The sequence below is a fragment of the Mixophyes fleayi genome, chromosome 3 (assembly GCF_038048845.1).
Source record: "Mixophyes fleayi isolate aMixFle1 chromosome 3, aMixFle1.hap1, whole genome shotgun sequence".
Taxonomy (NCBI): domain Eukaryota; kingdom Metazoa; phylum Chordata; class Amphibia; order Anura; family Limnodynastidae; genus Mixophyes; species Mixophyes fleayi.
Genome location: NC_134404.1, coordinates 291,707,399 through 291,731,876, shown reverse-complemented (window position 1 = coordinate 291,731,876; position 24,478 = coordinate 291,707,399). Strand labels below are relative to the sequence as shown.

At 40.4% G+C, this 24,478-nt stretch overlaps 1 protein-coding gene across 3 annotated transcripts; it reads right to left on the bottom strand.

The window, feature by feature from the left end:
- Nucleotides 1–1,854: 1,854 nt before the first annotated feature.
- Nucleotides 1,855–19,100, bottom strand: LOC142144676 (cystatin-like). 3 transcript variants are annotated; one of them, XM_075203795.1, is made up of 4 exons: nucleotides 18,997–19,100; nucleotides 9,225–9,455; nucleotides 6,092–6,214; nucleotides 1,855–2,938 (listed from the first exon to the last, which is right to left on the bottom strand). In XM_075203795.1, the coding sequence occupies exons 2-4, from the start codon at nucleotides 9,435–9,437 to the stop codon at nucleotides 2,846–2,848; spliced, it is 429 nt and encodes a 142-aa protein (XP_075059896.1). In that variant the 5' UTR covers nucleotides 9,438–9,455; nucleotides 18,997–19,100; the 3' UTR covers nucleotides 1,855–2,845. The 3 variants fall into 3 exon arrangements, with proteins under 3 accessions (XP_075059896.1, XP_075059897.1, XP_075059895.1); XM_075203796.1 differs by having other exon boundaries at nucleotides 19,021–19,040; XM_075203794.1 differs by lacking the exon at nucleotides 18,997–19,100 and adding an exon at nucleotides 12,705–12,821.
- Nucleotides 19,101–24,478: the final 5,378 nt, after the last annotated feature.

Below are 24,478 nucleotides of genomic sequence, written 5' to 3'. Positions count from 1 at the left end.
AGGTACAGAAATGATGCCAGTAGAGTATCGGTAGAATCAATAGCTCAACGCGTTTCGTCCCAACACCGTGGGACTTCCTCAGGAGCAAATGCACGAAACGCGTTGAGCTATTGATTCTACAGATACTCTACTGGCATCATTTCTGTACCTCATGTGAGTTCATATTACTCTTTTTATTAAATTGTTATTTTTTACTCTGACATGGCAATTCTGTTTTTGTCTGTCTGCCTATGACATCTGTCCGATAGATTACACTATGATGGACTGTTGATCTTGAGCACACATACGCTACTTATATAACAGGATTTCTGGTACACAGATTTTTTGTTTTTTTTTGGAGGTGTATATTTAATATTAAGCCATTTGGTTTTTGGGCTTCCACTATTGATAGTGGTGGAGGATTCATCACAATTGGTGTTATATTACACAACCATACTACACTATATGTGCTTTTATATATCCACATTGTCGTCATCCTGTGGGCGAGGGGGAGGTATTACCTCTGAAGAGGAACTCCTACCATACTACATGATCCTGGAATCCTTACGGTACGCAGTTTATTATATCGTCCCCATTTCTATCTGATACTACACATTGGGCGCCCTACTTGTTTTTTCTATCAACAGTTACCCCAATTCCTCCGGATTAATCATCTGGACACAAGTCACCTGCGGCTGCCGCTCTTAAATTGAGCTATATGTGTTTCTTTATTACGGGACTGATCATCTGGTACATTCTTATACCAATTATATAAATTGGTGGTTACAGTGTGGTTGCTAGCGCCTTATTATATTGAATGTGCTTTTAAATTATATATATATATATATATATATATATATATATATATATAGTCCAAAATATTGCATGTAATGGTCCCAAAACTTCAAATGCTGCTGTCAAGAGAAGAGTAATACATAATTACCACTAGTTTAGGGTACTGAATATGAAGATCTCCTAGGCTGAAGTGACACTTCTCTCACAGCTATGTGTGGAAAAAAAATCTTTCATTAATTGAAAATGTAGCATAGTGCACATGCAATACACCTATCCTATGCACAGGAAACAGGTGCAGCCCATTAACTGATGGAGAATGTAGCAGGATTAAATGCTGCATTTCAGGAACAGCAGAAATCCAAGATACAAGTAAACCTGTGGTTGGAGTACGGTATTACAACTACAAAGTTCAAAGTCACTAGAGCTTCAAATCCTCACAAGTACCCCAGGATGTTGCTGTGTTCATGTTGAGATATCCACATGTGGTTGCTGCACTTGACCTGATGCCTGTAGGGATTTCTGTGGAATTGTACATCAGATACTGTAATGTATGCCGATATAGTTTGAATCTTCCCAGTGATCATGGAAGAAGTTGTTATTCTTAGTAGTCTGATGAATGCCCTGCCAGAAGTGGTCACACAGAAACCCATGCTGCTGAAGGACTTGCTGCCTGTCCCAGATATGTGTATGCAAAACAGCATCAGCTTTTCTGCTGTCAATAGTGACAGAACCCAAAGGATGATGGAGGCAGGAAATGGATGCTGCACTTGTTGTCTAGGTGATAAGCAGCAATGTTTTAGTCTGGTCTTGGTTTCAGATCCAAACACAAAAGCTTCTCTCTGCTGTCCTCCGTGTTGTCCTAAGCATATACTTAGCTTGCCTAGTACACTGAAATGTGTTCTATCATCACCCTTTTACCTGTCAGGATAATACCAGGTTGGAGACCCACACTAGTGTGCACCCCATCTCATTTATAAGTGCCAGTTACAACCCAAGGACTCACCCAAAGCTACAAACTTATATGGTCACCAGTATAGCACAGATTATAGAAAGAAAAAAAAAAAATCATTGGACAATGTAATCTTTGAACACACTTTTTATTGCACTGCAGAAAGAAAATTAAAAGGACAGATTTATGGTATTCAAACATACAAGACTGAAACAACTTTTCCACTCTGCCAATTGAATGAACAGGGAACAGGTGGACAGCAAACTACCCAGTCACAATTCTAAATGCAGTTATACTGTGAGTATAAGAGGTTTATAACAATCTCCAAGTAGTGTCTTTTCCTTTTGAGATGTTAAACACTGAATGAGTAGAGAAAATAATTATTATTTTATTGCAATAAAGCCACCATTACATTTTCGATTTTGAGATAGTCTTCCTTTCAGAGCTCCTTGTTTTCCTGGCACATCCTGCAGTAGTGTAAAGCAGAGTCCTTTGTTTATCATATTACTACCCTTTATTGTCAGTCCTGCTCCCTAGTGTTCGATTTGAGGATAGCTGTTGTCTGTATAATGACTAGTGGCAACCAATGTTGCGATTGGATACTAGCAGTGTTGCTAGCTAATCACAGATTAGGTGTCATCTACATTAACAATCGCTTTGGCAAAGCTCATTATAGTAGTGACAGCCTAGAGAATAGGAGGCCAATCAGTAGACAGTTACAATAGTTAAAGATAGAAAGTAGTGCATGAATTAGTGTGTTCATTATTAGTGATTGATGCAAGGAATTGTTTCTAGCTGATGCAAATAATTTTTCTAAGGCTTAAGTATAAAGCTTGGAGAACAAGTCCCAATAAATTTGACCCACAGATACTTGCTATTTGGAAGGCACTACAGAATAGCTTACAAAAACGCAGTAGATATTTCAGGTAATAAAGGGCTCTTGTTTAATAAGTGGCAAGATTAAGAAGCTGGGGGAATTGGTTCAAGTGGATAGTGTGCCAATAGAATGACTTTGAAGATACAGAAACTAATTGTTAGCTTTTAATTTCACAATGACATGCAGTAGGTAACATGTTTCCAGACTTTATTACATTGTTGCAAGGAAATAGATGTAGAATTCCATTATTGGGGCTCACAAGAACTGGATTGAAGATTTTGTATTTCTTCTCCTTTTGGCCATGGCCTGTTATAGACTACAAGCGTGCAAACGTATACCTGCAAGAATGAGAGAAAAAAAAAAAAAAAAAAAGTAAATATGTTTAATCAATTTGCACACTGATTAGCATTAGCTGCCAGCATCATAAATGTCATTCGATGTTAAGCTAACCACAGTCCAGTTAGGAGCTTTATTTCACCTTTTCAAAATCAGGCTTTTTTTTTAAAAAAAATAAATAAATAAAATTTTTTATATTTCCTTTGCCCCAGAACGGCCCACTGTTCCAGAGATGCTGCCCCATATTTTGAGTTTGAGATAGATTAAATAGCTAAACTGCTTAGCCAAGAGTAGGGAGAGGGATAATGAGGACTACTCATTAGTCCCGGCCGGACTACTGTAATCTTCACTGGCCTCCCCCACTCTCGCCTTGCCCCCCTTCGTTCTATACTCAATGCGGCGGCGAGGCTTATCTTCCTTTCTCGCCGCTCCTCTTCTGCTGCCCTTCTCTGCCTTGCACTTCACTGGCTTCCCTTCCCCTATCGAATCCTTTTCAAACTTCTTACCCTCACCTACAAGGCCCTCTCCCACTCTTCTGCCCCCTATATCTCCAATCTCCTCTCCATCCACACTCCCACCCGGTCCCTGCGTTCGGCCAATGATAGTCGCCTCTCCTCCACTCTGATCACCTCATCACACTCCAGAATTCAAGACTTCTCCCGAGCTGCCCCCCATCACTGGAATGACCTCCCACGCTCCATCCGTCTATCCCCTAACTTGTGCTCCTTCAAACGGGCACTCAAAACTCATTTCTTCCTCAAAGCCTACCAGCCTTCCACTTAACCCTCTTTCCATGCTCGCTCATCTCCTGGCTCCTCTTTTGAAGAGGGTGCACTTGCTCCCCTCCTCTGACCCTTTGTGCCGATCGTCTGTTTGCCCTCCCTTTAGGATGTAAGCTCTTATGAGCAGGGCCCTTCTCCCTCCTGTCTCTCTACCTTCTCTTCTGCTAAAACTTCAGATGCTCCAGGAAAAGCAAAAATATTTGAAGACTTGACATTTCTCATTTATTGTTCTGTACTGATATTCCCTGTACTGTCCATTGTTTGTACTCTGTTAGGCGCTGCGGAAACCTTGTTGCGTAATAATAATAAATAATAACAACAACAACCAACGTTTAATTTTTATGCTCTGTTCTTTCTGGAGATCTTTAATTTATCTGGGACTTTATGCCGATTGCTCTAAATTCTGTACTGTGGGCAGTATGAACCTTAGCAGCAACACAACAGCTATGACCAATCTATTCATAAAGCACAGACCTACAGTACGCTGACTGATCCTGTCATTCAGATGACAATATTCAAAATGGCAATATAAAAGATGGAAATTCAAGGCAAATTTACCAAGTAATAGTTAATAACTACAGTTTAGGAACAGAATTTACATGGGACACCAGAGTAACCAATCAAATGGCTGTCTAGTGCAAGTTACACAATGCAAGTACATTTCCTTAAAATGCTATATTAATAAATGAGCCAAGGTCATTTTCCCCATTGCAGAAGTGTACTGTGCATATAAAAAAAAAAAAAAAAAAAAAAGTACCTTGTATGTTTGGAGTCTGTGTCGGTCTATCTATACACACACTCTTTCATTGCAAATTTAGATTTGTGCAATGTCGCTCTTCTCCAATTAGGACTTCATAGTTTTGATATCATCAGGGGGTTCAGAATTGCAGCAGGGAAGATCTGTCCATTTATCTTTGGCTAGCACGACAGCTGCTATTAGATCCAAGTCCCACTCAATCTATTAATACTGGCATCAAGATGACATGAAGCTGTCCATCCCCCCCCCCCCCCTCCCTCTTTAAAAAAAATAAATTCTACTTTTTTCTTTTTATGTGCAAGATGACATTTTTACTACCCTCCAACACACATTACTTACTATAGGCCTGATTTAGTTTAAAGCAAAAAAAGAGTAAATTATGGCCATGTCATCTAGGGGGCTAATCTTTATTTTGTTGACTAATCTATACACCACATTAATCCTCATCTATATCAGAGGATTGTGGTCTTCACTCTTGCTGGTTGTCATGTCTTCTGGATGCCTACTAATGAAGCAATATACTGACAAATTGGGGTATTTCATATAATGTTTATGCTGTAACTTATGTTCCATTCCCAAACCCTTTACAACATTTACATGGAAAATTATACTTTCTTAATCACAGGCACAGAACTCGTGTGAGAATTCAGAAATAGGAGATCTGCATTGTCTGCTAAACAGGCTGCACTGGGCTTCTGCTGCATGTTCAGAGGCTCCCGTCTTGGCCTGCAGCTAAACCACTGCATGGGTACTACATTTTAGTTTTTATATTATTCTATTTGCCAGTGCCAGTTATTGGATACCTTTAACAATATATTGTCTTGCTTGTATATTTGTGAATGATTGTTGCATTAAAGTGTTTAGTTAAAAAATGAAAGTGATTTTGCGAATGTGGTAAGAGATTGTCCATTGGTATAGAAAAGTCAGTCTACTGTAGGACACTGAAGGGGGAGGGGTGGATATATTCTAGCCAAGGGAAGGCAAGACCAACAGTTCAGGGGGTAAGTATCAAAGTGGGAGTTTACCGGTGGGTTTGAAAAACCAATCAGATTAATTTATTTAGTACATTCTACAAAATGACAGCTAGAATATGATTGGTTGCTATAGGCAACATCTCAACCTTCAAACCCAGCAGAAATCTGAGCTTGATACATTTACCCCCAGGTGTTGGCGATTCATAGTATAACTCTTACCAGCTTTTAGAACATCAGACAGAAACCATCTTTAGAGGTAACTGGAGCTAATACAGAACACAATTGGATGCTATGCAGTCACTCCTATGACTAAAGCCTTACACTGAGTACTTGTCAGAGACCATCAGTTACTCTTTTGCCTTTAAGACAATAAAATGTGGTCTTATCAGGGTAATGTACTGGAACTATGAAACAATGGGTAGCTGGTAAGAACCAACTACTCCAAAAGGAAGATTCCTATATGCAGCAGTACATGTAGGCTTAATTACTGCTCTGTGCAACTATACATCACATAGGTTTGTTTGCTGCATTTCATGCAATGAAACTAAAAGATTTCTGAACAGGACAGTGCAGCAATATTATACCAGTTTGCATTAACATCATACTAAACAGAGGCCCATGTTGCTGAAGAGTAATGTTTACCTGTGACACTTCTGAATTCGCCACATCGCAGGACTGGCCAATACCATAACCACTTGAACCATTTTTTCTGCACTGTGTTCGTCCAAGTTCCACAGTTACTGCATAATTTGTTCCAGAGACAACCTACAACAATGGAAGACAAATGCATGGTAAATATAAATACTTGGATGATTAGTATCTTAATTTTCATTTATTTTGCATTACTGACAGCATATATGACAGACACAAGTGTTCACATTTCTTTAGATATTATCAAAGCCACTTGTCTACCTTGTAACAATAAAAACTCATTACACCCGATATGAACCTGTTCAGATTTATATCTGAGTGATGCAATATCAATCTTTAGCCATCATAATCGCGTATGTAGCCATTGTTTGACCTGGAATCGCATGCTGGGACAAAACGATACCTTGCCCTCTGTTTCAGAGTGGCAGCTGATTGACCAGAGAATCTGGTCACCCACACTGTTGCCTACTGGCAGATGGACCGGGTTTATTTCTAATGTCCTCGATACTCATGGCTGGATGAAAGCATTGAATGGGACTTTCTAAACATGCATCAGGGACTACATGTCCTAGCATGTCTCGCCATTGATAGAAACCACCATAGCTCGTCATTGTACAGTAGGTGCAGAATGCAGCTTAAGAATTGGGGGGGGGGGGGGGGGGGGAAACTATCAGGGTGCGTGACTTAAATTAGTTAGAACAATACTGAGGAGGTGAATATGGTACAGATTGTATAGCTGCCGCCACAAAACCAGGAGCTTCCATCCCTTCATGCTCTTTCACTGCAGTCAAATGATTCACCAACACGTGTCACACAGATGAATTCCAAAACTTGGCAGAAATGGGGTGTAGCACTGGCCAGAGGTATGTAAGCCCTACCCCTACACCAATTCTTCCTATAACAGGTGGGAGGGAACAACATCTTCTGCTCCTGTCAGTCTATTAGTGTGCCACAGGGCTGTGACATCAAAGCCCAGCACTACACCCCCAGCCCTTCAGTGACAAAGGAGCAGCACTCATTGGTAGTGCTGGCCAAGATGTGGGGTGTAGGGTATGTATGCGTGGCAATGTTTGTAAGTCAGCAACAACAACTTCAGCACAAGAAGATGGCTATCACCAGGACTGGACATTTGAGGTCCGTAAAAAAAACCAAAAAAAAAAACCAAAAAAAAAAACCAAAACATTTTATTGAATGCCCTCTTGGTAATAAGAAACCACATGCCAAAACCCGCCGGCTACGACCGGAAACCAAATCAGTCCTTTCTTGGCAACCGACAGGTGAAACAAGAATATGCATAATTAAGCATGGGAGGAAACACTATTCCGTTAGCAAGAACTTGACATCAACTTGCACACTCGTGTCTTAAAAGTTCTGCAACTCAAATGGCTTTTTATGTACTTGACACAAATTGAAATAAGTTTCCTATAAGTGTATTGTAAGACTAAGAACCCTTTCTGTGAATTGGATACAAGAGTATATTAAGATGCAAATGCATTTACATACTTTCTAGTGTGACACACGTCCCTTGGTAGACAATGCTGTATTCCTGTTTTCTTTGCCAATGTACCTATTGCCTTTTCCTTGGCTTAATTACTTAAGGAAAAGATGAAAATGTGCTTCTACTATTCAAATTCACACCAATTCTAAAGATTGGGAGCAGGCGATTGTGTTGAAATTTCTGAGAACATCTCAGAATGCTGTGACAAAAAATAAATAAAATTAAGCTTTGTGTATAACCAATACACTCCCAGAAACAATTCAATACATGTGGAGGAAGCAGATGGCAGAGGCAAAAGTTGCCTTAACAATGATGCTCAATTTATTCCTTTTGGACATTGCTGAAAAATGTTCTACATGTAATTTTGTAGCAAAAAGGGTTACCCACAAGAACCAACAACAGTCTACCTATGATTTATCCAACATAGTTTAGAAAAAAAAAAAAAAAAAATAAAAAGGCATTTTCAACTATTTTAGATACAATTTACATCCACTAATAGAATTACCAGGTGGAATAAAACATAAGTGTGCTTGCTCTAAAGGCCATTGGGACACAAATACAACTCAAATATAAAGCAAGTGCACTTGTCCCTGAAGACGCAGTACCTCTACCTACATACACATAGGCAGCCTTCACTAATCAGCTTGTTTCCAGTGGTATTGGCAAGTGTTAGCTGTGCCCAATAGATGAAGATTCTAGCGAGCAAACAAGGTACAAGACATATATACCTCTTTAATGATAGTCATTGCAAAGCCTATGGCAAGCAAAAAAAAATAAAAATAAATACCCATTCGGCCCTTCCATCTTCCTCACACGCTCACCCAGCAGATACAGTCTGGCTCGGGCAATTAACATCTAATCAGGCCATTTAGCAACATGGCTAGTATGATCAAAAGCTTTACCAGCACACTGCTCTCCTCATGCACCATATGAGCTCCTACACCCGTGAGAATGCAATGTCAGATAGTAGAGAAGGCTGGTGGAAGGGGGACAGAGTGCTGCTCTAGCAGACAAGCTTTCTATCTGGTCCGTGATTTTTTTTTGGTTTTTGCTTTACTGTGCTTTACTGTGTTGAATAAGTTGATCTGGCCTTTTTTTTTTTTTTTTTTTTTTAAGTTTTGCTTACTAAATATTGCCTTTGCAAAAAATAGTAATGTAGAGAACCTGGTGACAGGTATGCCATCAGGAAAAAACCTAAAACAACTGCCTGGCAAGAGATTATATTGTTCAGGAAAAAACAAACAAACAAAAAAAGTTCATGTTGCAGACAAGCCTGAAAGCCAAGAATAGAAAAGACTAAAATAGAACAAGAAATGCTGCTGGCTAAATTCTAAGAAACATTGTACTCTAAAAGCAGCTTGGGTATATGTTAGGTTACAGGTCTTTTTTTTTTTATTATATTACCAATGTCACATGTTTGTCTTTTCTATGAGTGTATGGAGCACAATACACTAGATTTTAGAGATACATGAGCAGACATTGTAGATTGGAGAACATTTAACACATACACCCCTATAACACTTATTAGATTTAAGTTGTAAGCAAAAGTACTTAATAGTCATCTACTTTTCCTTTAGTTCCCACATTTAAATCAATGATTTACGAATGACATATTTGACAAGTTACCTGAGTTTTAGCTGTGATTATGCGGATTAGTTTCAAGTTGAATAAATCATTTGATTTTTCATTATGCTTTTTCACAGCAAAGTTGGCAATCTCTTGAACATCTTCTCTATTGGGATCAACATCGGACCACCCACCAACCATAGAACCACGGCAAACAATGGCAGACTGAAGACACAAAGCAGCAGCGAGGTACCAATACAACTGTACAGCCATAATGTTACCTGGATAAAACTAAATGTAAGAAAAAAATATATTAAAACATACAATCATAAAATGTTGCTTTTTTTGTTGTGGTAGTTTTTATACACACAATTTTAAGACTATTAAAGAAGGGCTGATTTTCCAAACTCTCTTTACAAAGTCAAGTTCACACATGTATCTAGTTTGCCCAAACCAATATGTAGCACAAGTGTGTCACAATTATATTCCATTGTAATGCAAAACAAGAAACGAATGTATGTCCAGAGTATTTTGTCATCTTGGTCTATTATATAAAGAAAAGCATTGGAGTGAATAAGAGTAAAATAATTTCAAGTTATTTCAGAAAACCAAATAGTGACAGATACCAATCTTGTAGACTGGAAAAAAATCGCAAGCAGTAAGTACATCTATAGAAGGTCACTTGGAAGCAATTTGTCAATTTGCAAATCACTGTTGAATCACTTGCTACGTCTTTTAAAGTGTGGGTGTATTGTAACAATACTCATATATTACAAAACCTGTTACACCACCCATGAAATGAATGCACATAGGCAATTATCAGTGTGTCATCATAACAGATTAAATAAATCACAATAATAAACAAAAAGGAGTTGAAATTAGGCAATGGTTAATTTTATTTTTATTGAAAAGGAAAAAAATTCCAGCAAGACTTGCATTGATTTTTTTTTTTTTTTTTATACATTCCCATTTGTCCAAAAAGATGGCCGTCCGTGCCTAAAGTGCAAAGGTCCCAAAGCTGCTATTTAGCTGGCCACACACTGCAATATTGCCAACCATTGGAAAGAGACCAGATTGGCCAACTAGTGCTTAAGAAGGTATCTTGTTAGTATACTAGCCATCTGGAAGGGTTCAGATTGGTTTTTCGGTTACCAGGAAATAATCTGTTTTGTACACTAGACACCAGAATGGTTTTTGCTTTGTACAATAGAAAGGACTCTCTTTGCATATTATCCACCCAAAAGAGGTCTGTTTTGTCCATTAAAACACTCAGCGTTGAATATTAGCATACTTGCCCACTCTCCCGTAATGTCTGGGAGACTCCTGAATGGCAGGTAGGTCTCCCAGACTTCCAGGAAAGCAAATTATTCTCTCTAGTGAAGTGGGCAGGATGTGGGCCAAAATGATGCGATTTGCAGCACCCTGCACTTGTAGTTGGCAAGTATGAAATTAGTAACGTGGGGTCTGGCTGCCTAATTGTATACTGGTCATAAGAACTGTTTGGTATATTTAAAAGCACAGAGGTCTTCGCCATTAATATATATGTTGTATGTGTATAATGAAAGGGCAAATTTAATGACGATGAACAGTGAGATTGATTGCTTCCACACAGTTTGCTGGTTGTCCCACTGACATTTGGGTGGGTTTAGTGTGGCATTTCTCTAAAAAGGTGATTTTCTGTGATTTTGCCAGTGAAATTTAAAATAATTTTATTAAAGGCACAAGCTCTAAATATATATATTTACCAACCCCACATGCCAGATTTTGCCATTTTAAATCTCAGCGAGAAAATTAACAATATTTTTGTGTAAAAACCACACACCCTTTAAATTAAGATAAGGGTTAAATTAAGATAAGGGTTTTTTCCCCCTCACATGCTGGCTTCTATCTCCTAAGGCAAACATATTGTTTTATTACAATATTTAAATGTTGATTTGTCAGGAAACAGCAATGAAAGATATGTCAGCAGGTCTGTAGTAACAAAAACAAAAAAAAAAAGTTTGAGAACTATTGGCCTAGGTGATTTACTGCATCATCAAAACAGATGATCACTTCTACAATGCAGTACCAAACAAATATGTTTGGCCGATAGTATTTGGAGTCTTGCATTTGATAGTATTATGTTTATCACCTCTACATTTGACATCTTTTTGATGTATGCCTGATTCTTTGGATTTTTCTTGCCTAGAATTTCCTTTTGTAAAACCCAAAAAAAGGTTATTCAGAATTTTTTTTTATAATATAGAGATGTATTCCTATCAACCCATCAAATCTGTTGAGGGCTTAACCCTCAGATTAGTTGACAGTTCTATTAATAAGACTCCCAATTCTACAGCAAATCTGCCCGACCTCTGGACAGTCCCACTAGATGTGATAAGAGTCTAGTGCAGTCTTGGCCATCCTGTGGCTCTCCAGGTGCTGTTAAACTAGAAGTTCCAGCATGCCCGGAAATCGATCAACTTGCAATCTACTGGTAAAGCATGCTAGGGCTTGTAGTTTCACCTGGAGAGCCACAGGTTGTTGCTAGCCAATTAAACCCTTTTAAGCCATTACACAAACAATTGTCAAAGCTTTTGATAGAAAACGACACAGGTGTCAAAGCCAGTTTCTATAAATGTACATCAATATAACATGTAACAACAAGTGTTTTCTCCCCACTGGTCTGCAAGTGATCTGGAGATCTCAGCAGCAATTACAAAAAATAACAGAACGGTTGTTTATAATCATCAGCTTTTTATAATAGCACCAGTAATTCCACAGTGCTGTACAGAAAACTCACTCACATCAGTCCCTGCCCCATAGGAGCTTACAGTCTAAATTCCCTAACACACACAGACAGCATGAGACTGAGGTCAAGTTAATAGCAGCCAATTAACCTACTAGTACGTTTTTTTTTTTTTTTGGGAGTGTGGGAGAAACCCCACGCAAACACTGGAAAAACATACAAACGCCACGTAGAATAAGGCCATGGTCAGGAACTGAACTCATGACCAAAGTACTGTGAGGCAGAGGTGCTAACCACTAAGACACTGTGCTGCTCTTATATTTGGTAAAATGTATTACATTTTTTTTTAAAATAAACTAAATAAATGCAAATCTACATTGAAACCATAGCTATCCATTAGATGTTTGCTTTCATGGTCAAACATGCACAAGAAAGATGGAAGCTAATGGATGGTTGGTTACTGCAAGAATTATCTGTTGTGCTTGTTTTGAATCATTATAAAATAACCATCGGTGTTTCCCTAGTTTCCAACCATATTCTGATATAGTCTGAACAGCTGCACTAAAAGACAGTGTAAACAGCAAGCCCAGAGAGATGAAAAAGCAGAGCTCCCAATATGTTAAAAATAGATAAACAAGATTATTTCATATATATTAAAGCATTTTTTGTATTCCATGCACACCTTGGCAGATGATTCTACCCATTAAAGACAGTTTAACAACAGAACAGTTTAACTGACGTTTATCATCCAATTAATTTGGTAAAACGCACGTGAGTCAATATGGAATGAAATAAGAGAATTTTGATCCACACACCTGCTACGATTAGTACTCAGACCTGCTGCCTTCTCCAAAATGAAGTCTAATTAAACGCATCTATGGCTTCCAAATGTGTTGTTTATATTTGCTGCAATGTCAGTAGACTATACTAGTGGCTTACAGATAACATGGATGTGTGCAGGCAGTACTAATACCATTGTACAATCCATAGCATCTGTGTACTACTAGTAAAGACTAATAAAGTAGCAGTGCTGGGAGGTGAATGCACTGTGTGCAGTGCTGAGTTACAATACACAATGTGCAACCTGCAATATACTCCTCAAGCTGTAACTTGTTTGCAGAAATTGAAATAGTTTTTATTTGTGTCACATAAAGTAAATAGAAGCAGTTAAACCAGTCTCTCTCCTCTCTTTATCTGTAGCTCGCCCTTCTTATCCCCTCCCCCTTGTTTTCCTAACCCTAAATATCTGTATTCGTATCCTGTTCGTGACTGGCTGCCTGAGTCAGAAGCAGGCATTACCAGAAAAGAAGGCAGTACAGGACAGAATCTTCATTTTCTAAGTCACAGATAAATATTTTAGTGCTAAAAAGCTATTTTTAGTGTTCAATATACAGTGAGTAATTTGTGGATTTTTACATTATCATAGTAAATTCACATACTTGCCATATGGCATCTGCTCCTCAAAATGACGCGATTTGTGGTGAATCGCGTCATTTTGGCTTCGCCCCGTGACAAAATGGCATTTTGTCGTGGGGGGTAAAGCCAAAATGACGTGAATTACCGCGCCCGCCCCTCCCACCCACTAACCACGCCCCCCTGCCTGGGATCTCCCAGAAGGAACTTACCAAAGGTTGGTAAGTATGAAATTCCATTATATACAACCAACAATGCCCATGAATATGCCATTAGGAATAGTTATATGCCACTGGTAATGCCCAGGATGGCAGTGGCAGTATCATAGCTGTCTCACAAGGCTGGATTCATGTTTGATTCTAACCAGGCCCCATCTGTGTGGAGTTTGTATGTTCTCCCCTATTTGTGTGGATTTTCTCAGGGTGCACCGGCTTCCTCCCACACTCTGAAGACATAGTGGTAGGTTATTTGGCTTCTGATAAAATTAGTCCTAGTCTGTGTGGTAAGGAGTATAGTTTGTAAGCACCACTGGAGCAGAGACTGATATGAATGATTAAATATATAAATTGTCAATAAATAAATTTAAAATATTCCCCTAATAATTACACTATTGTGCTACCCTGGCAGCACTCAGTGACCTGTAAAGATGTTTGCCGTTTGCTTCAAAATGGCTGCTCATTACTTTCAATTAGAATCTGGCACCACAAACCAGATCCGAAGTGTAGAAGACAAGTGGGAGGTGAGAGGCAGCTGTTGAGCTAGTGCTTTAACACAGTTACCAACATAATCTAAAGAGTCTTTGTAGTTACCTTGTCTTCTTCCTTCTTATTGGATCTGTGGGTGGAACTCTTTCTGTGCCTATGATTGTACACATACCATATGTTTAAAAACCCTGTTGTAACCAACTGAACTTCTATGATTGTCAGCGACAAGTTAGACATGTTGATTGCAAGGAGACACTAATAATATAGTATATGTAGGGAGGCAAATCGGCTAAGATTTCCCCTGCAAGATTGTACAGCAAGCCCTTTACCTCTGTCACTGGCATGAACTAATCAATTAGCTTTTTATTTATTTTTTGTCTATTGCAGATTGTAAAATAATGCTCTTTTAAGGACCCTGAACAAATTCTGGGCCACACTGCTTTTTTTATTTGTGCAAAGGTCCAACTTCCACATCTTTGGAAACACTCCTATAAAATCAGTCTGCTTAGGTTTGTGGATACTCCAGAAGATGTACATGGGGGAACAGTACAAAGTGAAATTAATCATGGGTGTTTGGGGATATTGGTATTTTCACTCATGCACCTTAGCAGCGGTTGGCAAAGAACATAGTTCCTAGTGAAGTGGGCAGGATGGGAGCCTCCATGACGTGATTCACAGTGAATTCCGGCATTTTGGCCCCGTCTCCCATGAGGCCAAAATTACACTATTCGCTACCCCCCCTTTCGGTCCTTGCACTTCACCTCCCCCCGGGATGTTTCATCTAAGTGTGACACTAATACAGTGATGGACAAGAGGAGGCCACAGGTCTGTATACGGCCTTCAAAGCTTCGCGTATGGCCCCCAGCTCCGTTCTGCTTGTGAGATTTGTCTAGCTTGTAACACTTGTTTAAAATAAATGATATATTATTACAGATAGCTGTCTCTTTCTTTGACTAAATGTATTGTTTTGACATTATTATTATTATTATTATTATTATTATTATTATTATTATTAATAAGATTTAGGGTAATTTGCAGCACTTTTAAAGATTAAAGGACTATGCTCTATACAATAGTTGCAAGTGGAATCAACAATTCTTTCAATATACAGTTTATGCAATTAAGATGCTTGCTTTTTTTGTTTTTTTTTTCCCATTGTACTTTGCCAGTAGATATGGCAGATCGATTCAGTGTTTTCTGAAATCCGGACAAATTTAAGCGTTTGAGACATACTTACCTACTCTCTCGGAACGTCCAGGAGGTACATGAATTTTCCCGGACTCGTGGAAGAGCAAGCACCCTCTCAGATCCCAGACGGAGGCAGGATTTAGCACAATTCATAGCCCTGCCACCCGCTATGTGATGCCGTGAATCGCGCCATTGCACAGCAGGGTGCAGGAACAAGGTGATGGAACCACCACACCCCCTCTTGCACTTGCCACCTGATATTGTAAGCTTTTAGGAACAATGGAATATACTGAAGCCAATCCGCAACCAACAAATGTCACATGGCTTTTGTCTTATAAAGGATCTAACAACCCCTCCTTCTTCGTGGTTATTCCAAGGTAAAGGGTCTGTGAATCCTACTGATTGTAAATTGATGTGAGCTGTGACATACCCCAAAACATGTTTTTCTGCACTTGTCACTTTCACTACTTAGTAAGTCCTTCCCTTCTGATTAAAAGCCATAATATTAAGTTAATTGTATTGACTGCTAGTTCCTTTATAGAGAATGATGCATGCAGGTACTTGCGCCCATGTACATCTTGAAATAATAAGTGTTGCCTCCATCTTAAATAAGTATTGCCCCATTAGCAATCAAGTATTATAGCCCCATAATTCCCATTAATATTATAAAAGTTGACCCACAGGTTAATCATAAATTAGTTTTGTCCCCATAATCAATAATGATTTCCCAAATAATTCATAATTCAATGGTCCCTCCTCGGAAGTTCTGAACAGCAAAATAGCTAAAAGACTCTCATGTCCCCAAGTGATCAATGTCAATTTATAGCACCACAGTTAAACCATCCTGACTAGTTTCTTCTGCAAGCAAGCAAGCTGATTTAATCAGAGAACAAGAGTGAACAGAAACACTTTCCAATATTTAAAGCACTCCTGACCAATCACAGTAGCCAGGTTAATTGCACACAAGTTCTTACTTAAAACACTCCTGTTCTCAATGAAATCTAGGCATGCTCAGGCTCAGTGTTTTGAAAACCGAGCCCCCCCTGAACTTCATCAATCCGAGTACCGAGCCAGCTCCCCGCGTCCTCAGAACTGAAATCGAGGCAAAACTTCATCGGTGCATCGTCAGATCTCGCGAGTTTAAAGGCAATTCAGCAGCAATTCAGATAAGCAGCATAATTATTTTACAATATACTCATTTTGTGCTGGCACTGGTGGAACAAAGCTCATGATAGTGTATGTCATATAATACCCAACAGCTGTTTCGGTGCTCCTGTGGTACCTTTATCAAGGGCTTTAATTTTAACATATCAAATTACCTAACGCTTTGGGGTATAGACAGTGCCAGAATGGGTCCACCAGGGCAATTTAATGGGCATGGTCAGCCACCAGAGGGGGGTGTGAGCCTGCAGAGCACCTGGCTACTACAGTGCACAGGATGGGCCCCTATATAAATATATATTGTAAATACTGATAGAGCAGACTGTGTCGCAAAACACTGTAGTGAATGTACCACAGTTCTTGGAATACAGTACAATGTAACATTTGTATAATAATAAAGCACATGATGATAATCCTGTCTATATATAGCGCATTAAAGCACTATATATGTGAGAGGGTACTCCTGTACTCATCGACAGGCCCAGTAGTTTACACACACAGCAGTCATGTAGAGATTCTACTGAACAGCTCTGCACTCACTGCAGAGGACACAGGCCACACTCCCTCAGAGGGCCTACGCGTCAGTGATCTCCTGATGTTCTCTGCAGACCTTGCTCTATGCAGATACTACAGCTATGTCTGACCCACTCTCATTCTTAATTAACAATAGGCCACGCCATCTGTCCACTGGGAACTGGGGACCTAACCACTTCTATTCCTGCTAGTGACTGAATGCAGATCTACAATGTTTTTCCTGTCACTAGCTGAAACTGTGGTCATTATGCCAAAGCAGACAGCTAGTGAGAGGAGAGGACAGAGGTTGTGTGGGGACCACCCACTGGTTGATTGGCAGGCTGGTGAATCTTATTCTATTTTCTATAGTAACGATCCAGGCACCCATGCCCGATTCTCATTTTCATCTGGCGTCCTGCTCCACAAGGTAACTGATCCTCTACTATAATAGTGTTTTATGCAAATCTGTGGGCGAGTCAGACCCTGGGACTAGGTGTCTAATGTACCTTTGCTGAGCCTACCTGAAAAGGTGCTAAAACCCCACAATTATCATTACACAGTTTTTTTCATTATTATAAAACCCACAACAGTAGTTGTGGGTTTTATCATCAGTTTTTCAAGTGTTGATCCACAGGCTGTAGGAGAACTGGCGGTATGGCATATCACCATATTCCCAGCAGAACATTGTCCAGAGCATCACACTGCCTCCATGGGCTTACCTTCTTCCCATAGTGCATCCTGGTGTCATCTCTTCCCCAGTAAAGACGTAGACGCACCCGGCCATCCATATGATGGAAACGAAAACGTAATTCATCAGGCCAAGTCACCTTCTAACATTGCTCTATGTTCCAGTTCTGGCGCTCATGTGCCCATTGTAGGCTCCTTCGGCGATGGACAGAGGTCAGCATGGGCACTCTTACTGGTCTCTGGCTACACAGCCCCATATGCAGCAAGCTGCAAATGACTGTGTTCTGAAACCTATCATAGCCATCACTAACTTTTTCAGCAATTAGTGCTACAGTTGCTCCTTTGTGAGATCGGACCAGACGGACTAGCCTTCGCTTCCCACGCACATCAATGAGCCTTTGGCGCCCATTGCCCTATTGCCGGTTCACTGGTTGTCCTTCCTTGGAGCACTTTTGTTAAGTACTAACCTCTGCATATTGGGAACACCCCACAAGATTTGCCATTCTGGAGATTCTCTAACCCAGTTGTCTAGGCATCACAATTTTGCCCATGTCAAAGTTACTCAGATCCTTACATTTGCCCATTTCTCCTGCTTCCAGCACATCAGTTTCAAGAATTGACTGTTCACTTGCTGCATAATATATTTCACCCATTGTAACAAGATAATCAATGTTATTGACTTCACTTGTCAGTGGTTTTAATATTGTCACTGACTGTTGTATATCTAGTATGTAAAATATGTGTGAGTCCTCCCACCTTCTTTTCTCTCTCTCCTACCATCCTTCTTTTCTTTCTCTCTAGTGACAATAATAAAAAATAGTGATATTGCTGTATTAATTTAATACCAGAATATTTCCCATCCCTTGTCACAGGCTGTCCATTGTACACTTCTATCTCCGGATTAGGAGCTGATGCTGCTGGTGGCTTCAGTAGAAGGTGCTGGCTCCAGCTGCCTAACCTGCTTCTTTGCAGGTCTTGTTAATAAGTGCTGGGGGAGCAAGTGACTAAGTTACAAGAGCAATTCCTTTCCAGCCTCCTCCTCATTCTTATTTTTTGTTAAAACGTGGTTATATAAAAAAAGAAAAACTAAAACTCTAATACCTGTAGAACTAACAAATTAATTACAAAATGTACTAAAAAATAAATAAACCTTCAAACAAATAAACACTCTTCTGTACAACAAAAATGAACTCTATAAGAAACACAAAATAAAAATAAATATCTAATTTTAAGCAACTTCCCCAGCATTTACTCACTAATTTCCACTCAACTTACTGCTGCTTCCACATAAACTGTAAAATCCCCACAATTCACAAACTGTAAGCTGAGATTCGTCTGAATTGCAGCTAGTATTTTGTGGGTTCCACACAACACTCATTTTCCACCTGCACACTAATGTGTCTTTGAAATAAAACATTATTTAATGAAATGTTATACTTACTGTTCAAACAGAAGTAATTTTTACCTCCTCTTAGTGAAAGGTGTTTTTCCACACTGCACGTTGATAAGCCTTTACCAAGCAAAAGAGTTCTGCTAAATGCGGATATTGAACAGGCTACTCAGGTTTCATCAGGTGTACCAGCCACACCTTAAACACTGAGGGTAAAAACATCAGCAAGTGCATCGCCTCTCAGCAATTTACAGTAGGAAGCCGCAAAAGAGGGGGAAACTGATGGAACGTGATCCTGATGTACAATTTGGTACTCATGTATGTTTGAGATGTACAATATATATTAGCTGACAAGAAAAAAAGAAAAAAGCAAATAGGTTGTTTGTTGCCTAAGCTAATTCTTTCCTTAAAAAGTATTTTTAAGTTTTCCAGTACCAGTGGCAATTATTTAATTCCAGACACACCTGAAATGCTGTATACAGGGGCAGGGGGGCATATGCCCCCTGGGCCGGTCCCATAGTGTGCTACCTTGGGCTGGGTCACTGGGCCACCTGCATTTTTATCCTTTAAAATGTTCCTAATAGGCTACTAATAGTCGAGTCTTGACCCCTGGGCTAAAATCTGCCAGCCCTCCGCTGGCTATAACATACTTGCCAACTTATGGCAAGTATGATACGGGAGCTGCCGGGGGCTGGTGGGCATGCAGGGGGTGGGGTTCCAAAAATTTGCGTCATTTTGGCCCTGTGAGGTAATGACCCAAACGTGGGTGGCGGGGCCAAATGCCGCAATTTCCGGTGAACTAATTCTAGGAAGTGGGCAGATGCAGGAGATTGCCATACTCACCCGAAATGCTGGAGTCTCCCGGACATTCCGGGAGAGTTGGCAAGTATGGGCTATATACCTATAATTCATTACATACTTGAATGCCCCTGAACTATTTTCTGAATTGTTATTATCACTATATTTTATTTTTAAAGTGCTGATATATTACGCAGGGGGAAATCATGCAAACAAATTACGTACAATGACATGACAGTAGGTAAAGGTGACTTGCCCAAATTAACTCACAATCCTAGAGGTTTGTGAAACAATTGATACAGCTCATTATTTTATTATTATTATTTATTTATTATTTTAAATACTCATCAAGAGCGAAAATAGACACAGTATTGATTTTCACAGAACTGGTCAGCTTGGTGCCAATTTGGCTATGCTTCAAACCAAACCGTGGCCTTTATCGAGTATGGCTCGGCACTCAAATCTTAAGGCTGTAGGCTGTGTGAAGAGGAAGAATAATCTAAAGAGGCACACTGGGGAGAGTGTAACTGTCAATCAAAGTTCAACCTCCAACCCCATTAGAACCATCCATTTGATTAAATTACACTTTGCAGTTTTTCTTCTTAAATACTGCTCAATCGAGCCTTATTTGTGGCTTAAATCAATCATGTGAGTGAATGGACTGTTTTTATATTGTGTCATTTTTTGGTGTGAAGCTTTTTACTACATTGCCCAGTGACCCTAAAAATGTGCTTCTCCGCTGAAGTGCAAACTCAAAATGGGTCCATTAAAAGTATGGGAGGAGACCCGAATACCAAGATTGTTGCTAAGTTCAAGTATTTTTTAACAGTGGAAATGGCCGTGTGTCACAATTCAGGAGGCTGGTAGGACCCTTAGACCTGCCTAGTTTAGCGCTACCTTCTGGGAGGCACGGAGTCTAACAACACAGGAGGTTTTCACCAGTGACCCCCTGCAAGGGGATATGGGTTTTGCTGCTCCTGTGCTGCAGGTCACGGTCCTTCTAGTCGGTATTAGGTGAGGTCTATAGGAGATATGGAAGTTGCGCAGGTAGATACAAGGTAGTAGAAAAAATACTAATGAGTGTATTTCACAACCAGGAGCCGGATCAGGCGGATTACCGCAGGTGGTTGCAGAGTCCAGAGAATGTTCAGAACAGTGTGGCAGGTATAGCAGAATATACAGATCTGCGACCAGGTGTATCCTTGTGACCAGGTATGCTAGTGAGCATTGGAACTATGTCAGAGGGTATAAAACAGTATGCCGCAGAGGTCCGATAGTATCCAGGACACTGTAGCAGATGTTGAACGGAAACAGGATCTATGGCCAGATATAGGTATACTTAGGTCCAGATATGCTAGGGAGCACAGGAACTGGATTAGGCGGCATAACACAGTAGGCAGCAGAGATCCAATAGTATATAGGACAGTGTAGCGGATGTAGAAGGAAGACAGGATCTGCGGCCAGGTGTATACTTAGGTCCAGATATGCTAGGGAGCACAGGAACTGGATCAGGCAGAATATACAGTAGGCAGCAGTGGTTCAGACAAAGTTCAGAAGAGTATATCGGGAATAGCAGAATATAAAGAACTGCGACCGGAGATATCCTTGGGTCCAGGTATGCTAGGGAGCACTGGAACTGGATCAGGTGGAATACCACAGAACACATCGGAGGTCCAGTAAAGTTCAGAACACTTGTGGTAGAAGTAAAATGGAACAGGAGAGCCAGAACAGGTCCACAAACAAAGAGAGACTTCAAGAACTGACACAAATTGAAATAAAGAGGTGTCTTAAATAATACAGCCAATACAGGGCAATAGCCTATAGAAGAGAATAGGACCTAGTGCGCATGCGCAGTCTGCAATCCAAGATGGTGCCAACCGTTGGAAGCAGCGGTGTCTAGGGCGCCGAGACACCTTGCACCGGCCCTGGGTCAGAGGTAGTTGTATGAGGGCGGGAGGGAGAGTATTTTGATATGAGATTTGAGATTTATGCAGGAATAGTGTTGTTGAGGGCTTTGTAGGTAAGGGTGAGTAATTTGAATTTGATGCTGGAGGACACAGGGAGCCAGTGTAGGGATTTGCAAAGTGGTGCAGCAGATGTGGAATGATGAGAGAGGAAAATCAGTCTTGTATCTGCATTTAGGATTAATTGAAGTGTGGATATATGGGTGTAAGGTATGTCAGATAGCAGGAGGTTGCAATAGTCAAGACGGGAGCTGATGAGGGAATGGATAAGAGTTTTGGTAGCATGCTGAGTATGAAAAGGGTGTATTCTGGCAATGTTTTTAAGGTGGAATCGACAGGACTGGGAGAGAGTCTGGATGTGAGGAATGAAGCAGAGAGTGGAGTTAAGTGTGACACCAAGGCAGCGAGCTTGGGAGACTGAGGAAATTGTGGAGTTATTGGCAGTGAGGGAGATTTGATGGCAGGTGGTGACTCTGGCAGGAGGGAAGATAATAAGCTCTGTTTTGGACATGATGAGTTTTAGGTAGCATTGGGACATCCATGTGGAAATAGCAGAAAAACAGTTGGTTACACGAGATAGTACAAAAGGAGAGTAGGTCAGGGGAAGAGATATAGATTTGGACGTCATAAGCATAGATGTGGTATTGGAGGCCAAATGAGCGAATTCGTGCCCCAAGAGAAGTTGTGTATAATTCAAAAAGTAAAAGACCAAGAGCAGAGCCTTGTGGGACCCCAACAGATAGTGGGAGTGGAGGGGAGGAAATGCCAGAGGTAGAAACACAAATGAAGCGGTTCGATAGGTAGAAAGTGAACCAGGAAAGAACTGTGTCATGAAGACCAATGGAGTGAAGGGTGTGTAGAAGAAGAGGGTGATCAACAGTGTCAAAAGCAGAAGACAGGTCCAGGAGAATGAGTATAGAGAAATGACCCTTAGACTTTGCAGTAAGTAGATCACTTTTGTGAGAGCAATTTCAGTGGAATATTGGGGGCGGAAGCCTGATTGCAGAGAATGAATGAATGAAATGAGAGGAGAGAAACTGAGACAGGCGTTTGTACACTAATTGCTCAAATAGTTTGGAGGCAAAGGGGAGGAGAGGAATAGAGTGGTAGTAGGAGAGGGTGGTAGTGTGGATTGAGGGAAGATTTCTTTAGAATTGGTGAGATGAGTGCATGTTCAAAGGAGGATGGAAATGTGCCAGTGGAAGAAGGCAGGTTGAAGAGGTGAGATAGAGGTGGGCATGCAGTGGAGGAGAGGGAGCTGAGAAGTTGTGAGGATATAGGGTTCAGGGGACAGGTTGGCAGGGTGAGATGTTAGCAGAGACAGAGATAAGTCTAGTTACTTTTTGTAATGTCCTGTCTGTTTATATTATTGCCTAGATCTTTCAGAGGTTCATTTTGTGTATTCTTTCTGTTTGTGTGTTAAATTTTTCTGGAGATTCTTTTCTATTTTCAACAATTAGCTGAATCAAATACATAGAGCATGGGTCTAAAATCCAATACCATTTTTTAAAAAAATCTTTACTTTCACAATTAAATGTGGGTTCTTTAAAGATTTTTAGGTCACCACCTCGGTTATGCAGCGGAACACTTCAGCGTTTAAATGATTTTACACAGCTGATTCTCTTGGGAGTACACAGAACTTTTGGGATAATCACTCACTCTTGTCCTCTGTACTGTCCTCTGCAGCAGCTAACCAATTTCCCTGGTATCAGGTTATGTACGAAACATGTTAATACCTCTTGTCCATTCTCCTGTCTGGATAAGGACACTAAACACAGGGGCAAACGCAGGATTCGAGAAGGGGGGTTTCCACGCCACGATACCAATGGGCGTGTTCAGGGTGTGTAGGGGCGTGGCTACAAACACACACAGGATCAAACACACAGACATGTAAACTGTCCCATACACAGACAAGCACAGACTCGCATATACACAAACACTCAGACATGTAAGCTGCCATATACAGATAAATACAAACTCACACATACATACATACACACACACACACACATTCTTACCTTCTTCTTCTGCTGCCTCCTGCATCACGCCCATGCTGGCTGTGTGGGAGGAAGGGGCGGGGCCAAACTGCTGGCAGAGCTGTGCTCACACAGCAGGGGACTGACTGGGAGATGATCGCAAGTTACAAGCAGTAGTGTCTGGTCCCAGGAGAGGGGCCAGCCACTGTAAGCATACGTCACCCCAGGTAGGACAGGGGTTTCTGGGGACTAGGAAACCCGCCCGGGTGCGCCCCTGAAACACGTTACAGGTCCCAGGCTGTGTTCATATGGCTGGGTTGCCTGCTTCCACAACTCTACTTACAGCATGGTCTGATTTAGCAGTTTTGGTTCGTAACACTATCGATCCCAGCAAGACTGTAAATGAACTTAAGATCTCTATGCTATGCACATCTTGTACATGCAATCCAATATAAAAATATTTCATTGTATAGCCATGTACATAAACATCTAACACACAAATTCATTCCTACATAATAATGATACACAGCTTAGAGTCATCAACAAATATAGATAATGTATTTTCTAGGCTATGTATATCATTAATAAAAAGTTGAAAAGGGCAGGGCCCAATACTGATCTGTGCGGTAGACGTTAATTTGAATATGTTACCTTTATAATTACCCTTTGTTTTTTAGTTTTCTACCCGTGTACACACTTTTGCGCTAAACCTTTTACTCTCATTATATGTATCAAATTGTTGTGTGCAACAGTAATGAACACTTCATCAAAATCACAATATATTATATTAATTGC

Excerpts from the sequence above, each read along its gene's own strand:
- LOC142144676 (XM_075203795.1), bottom strand. The coding sequence starts at position 9,437 with ATGGCTGTACAGTTGTATTGGTACCTCGCTGCTGCTTTGTGTCTTCAG. Across the intron at positions 6,215-9,224 it reads TAATCACAGCTAAAACTCAG|GTTGTCTCTGGAACAAATTA; the intron begins GTAACTTGTCAA and ends CCATTGTTGTAG. Across the intron at positions 2,939-6,091 it reads CGAATTCAGAAGTGTCACAG|GTATACGTTTGCACGCTTGT; the intron begins GTAAACATTACT and ends TCATTCTTGCAG.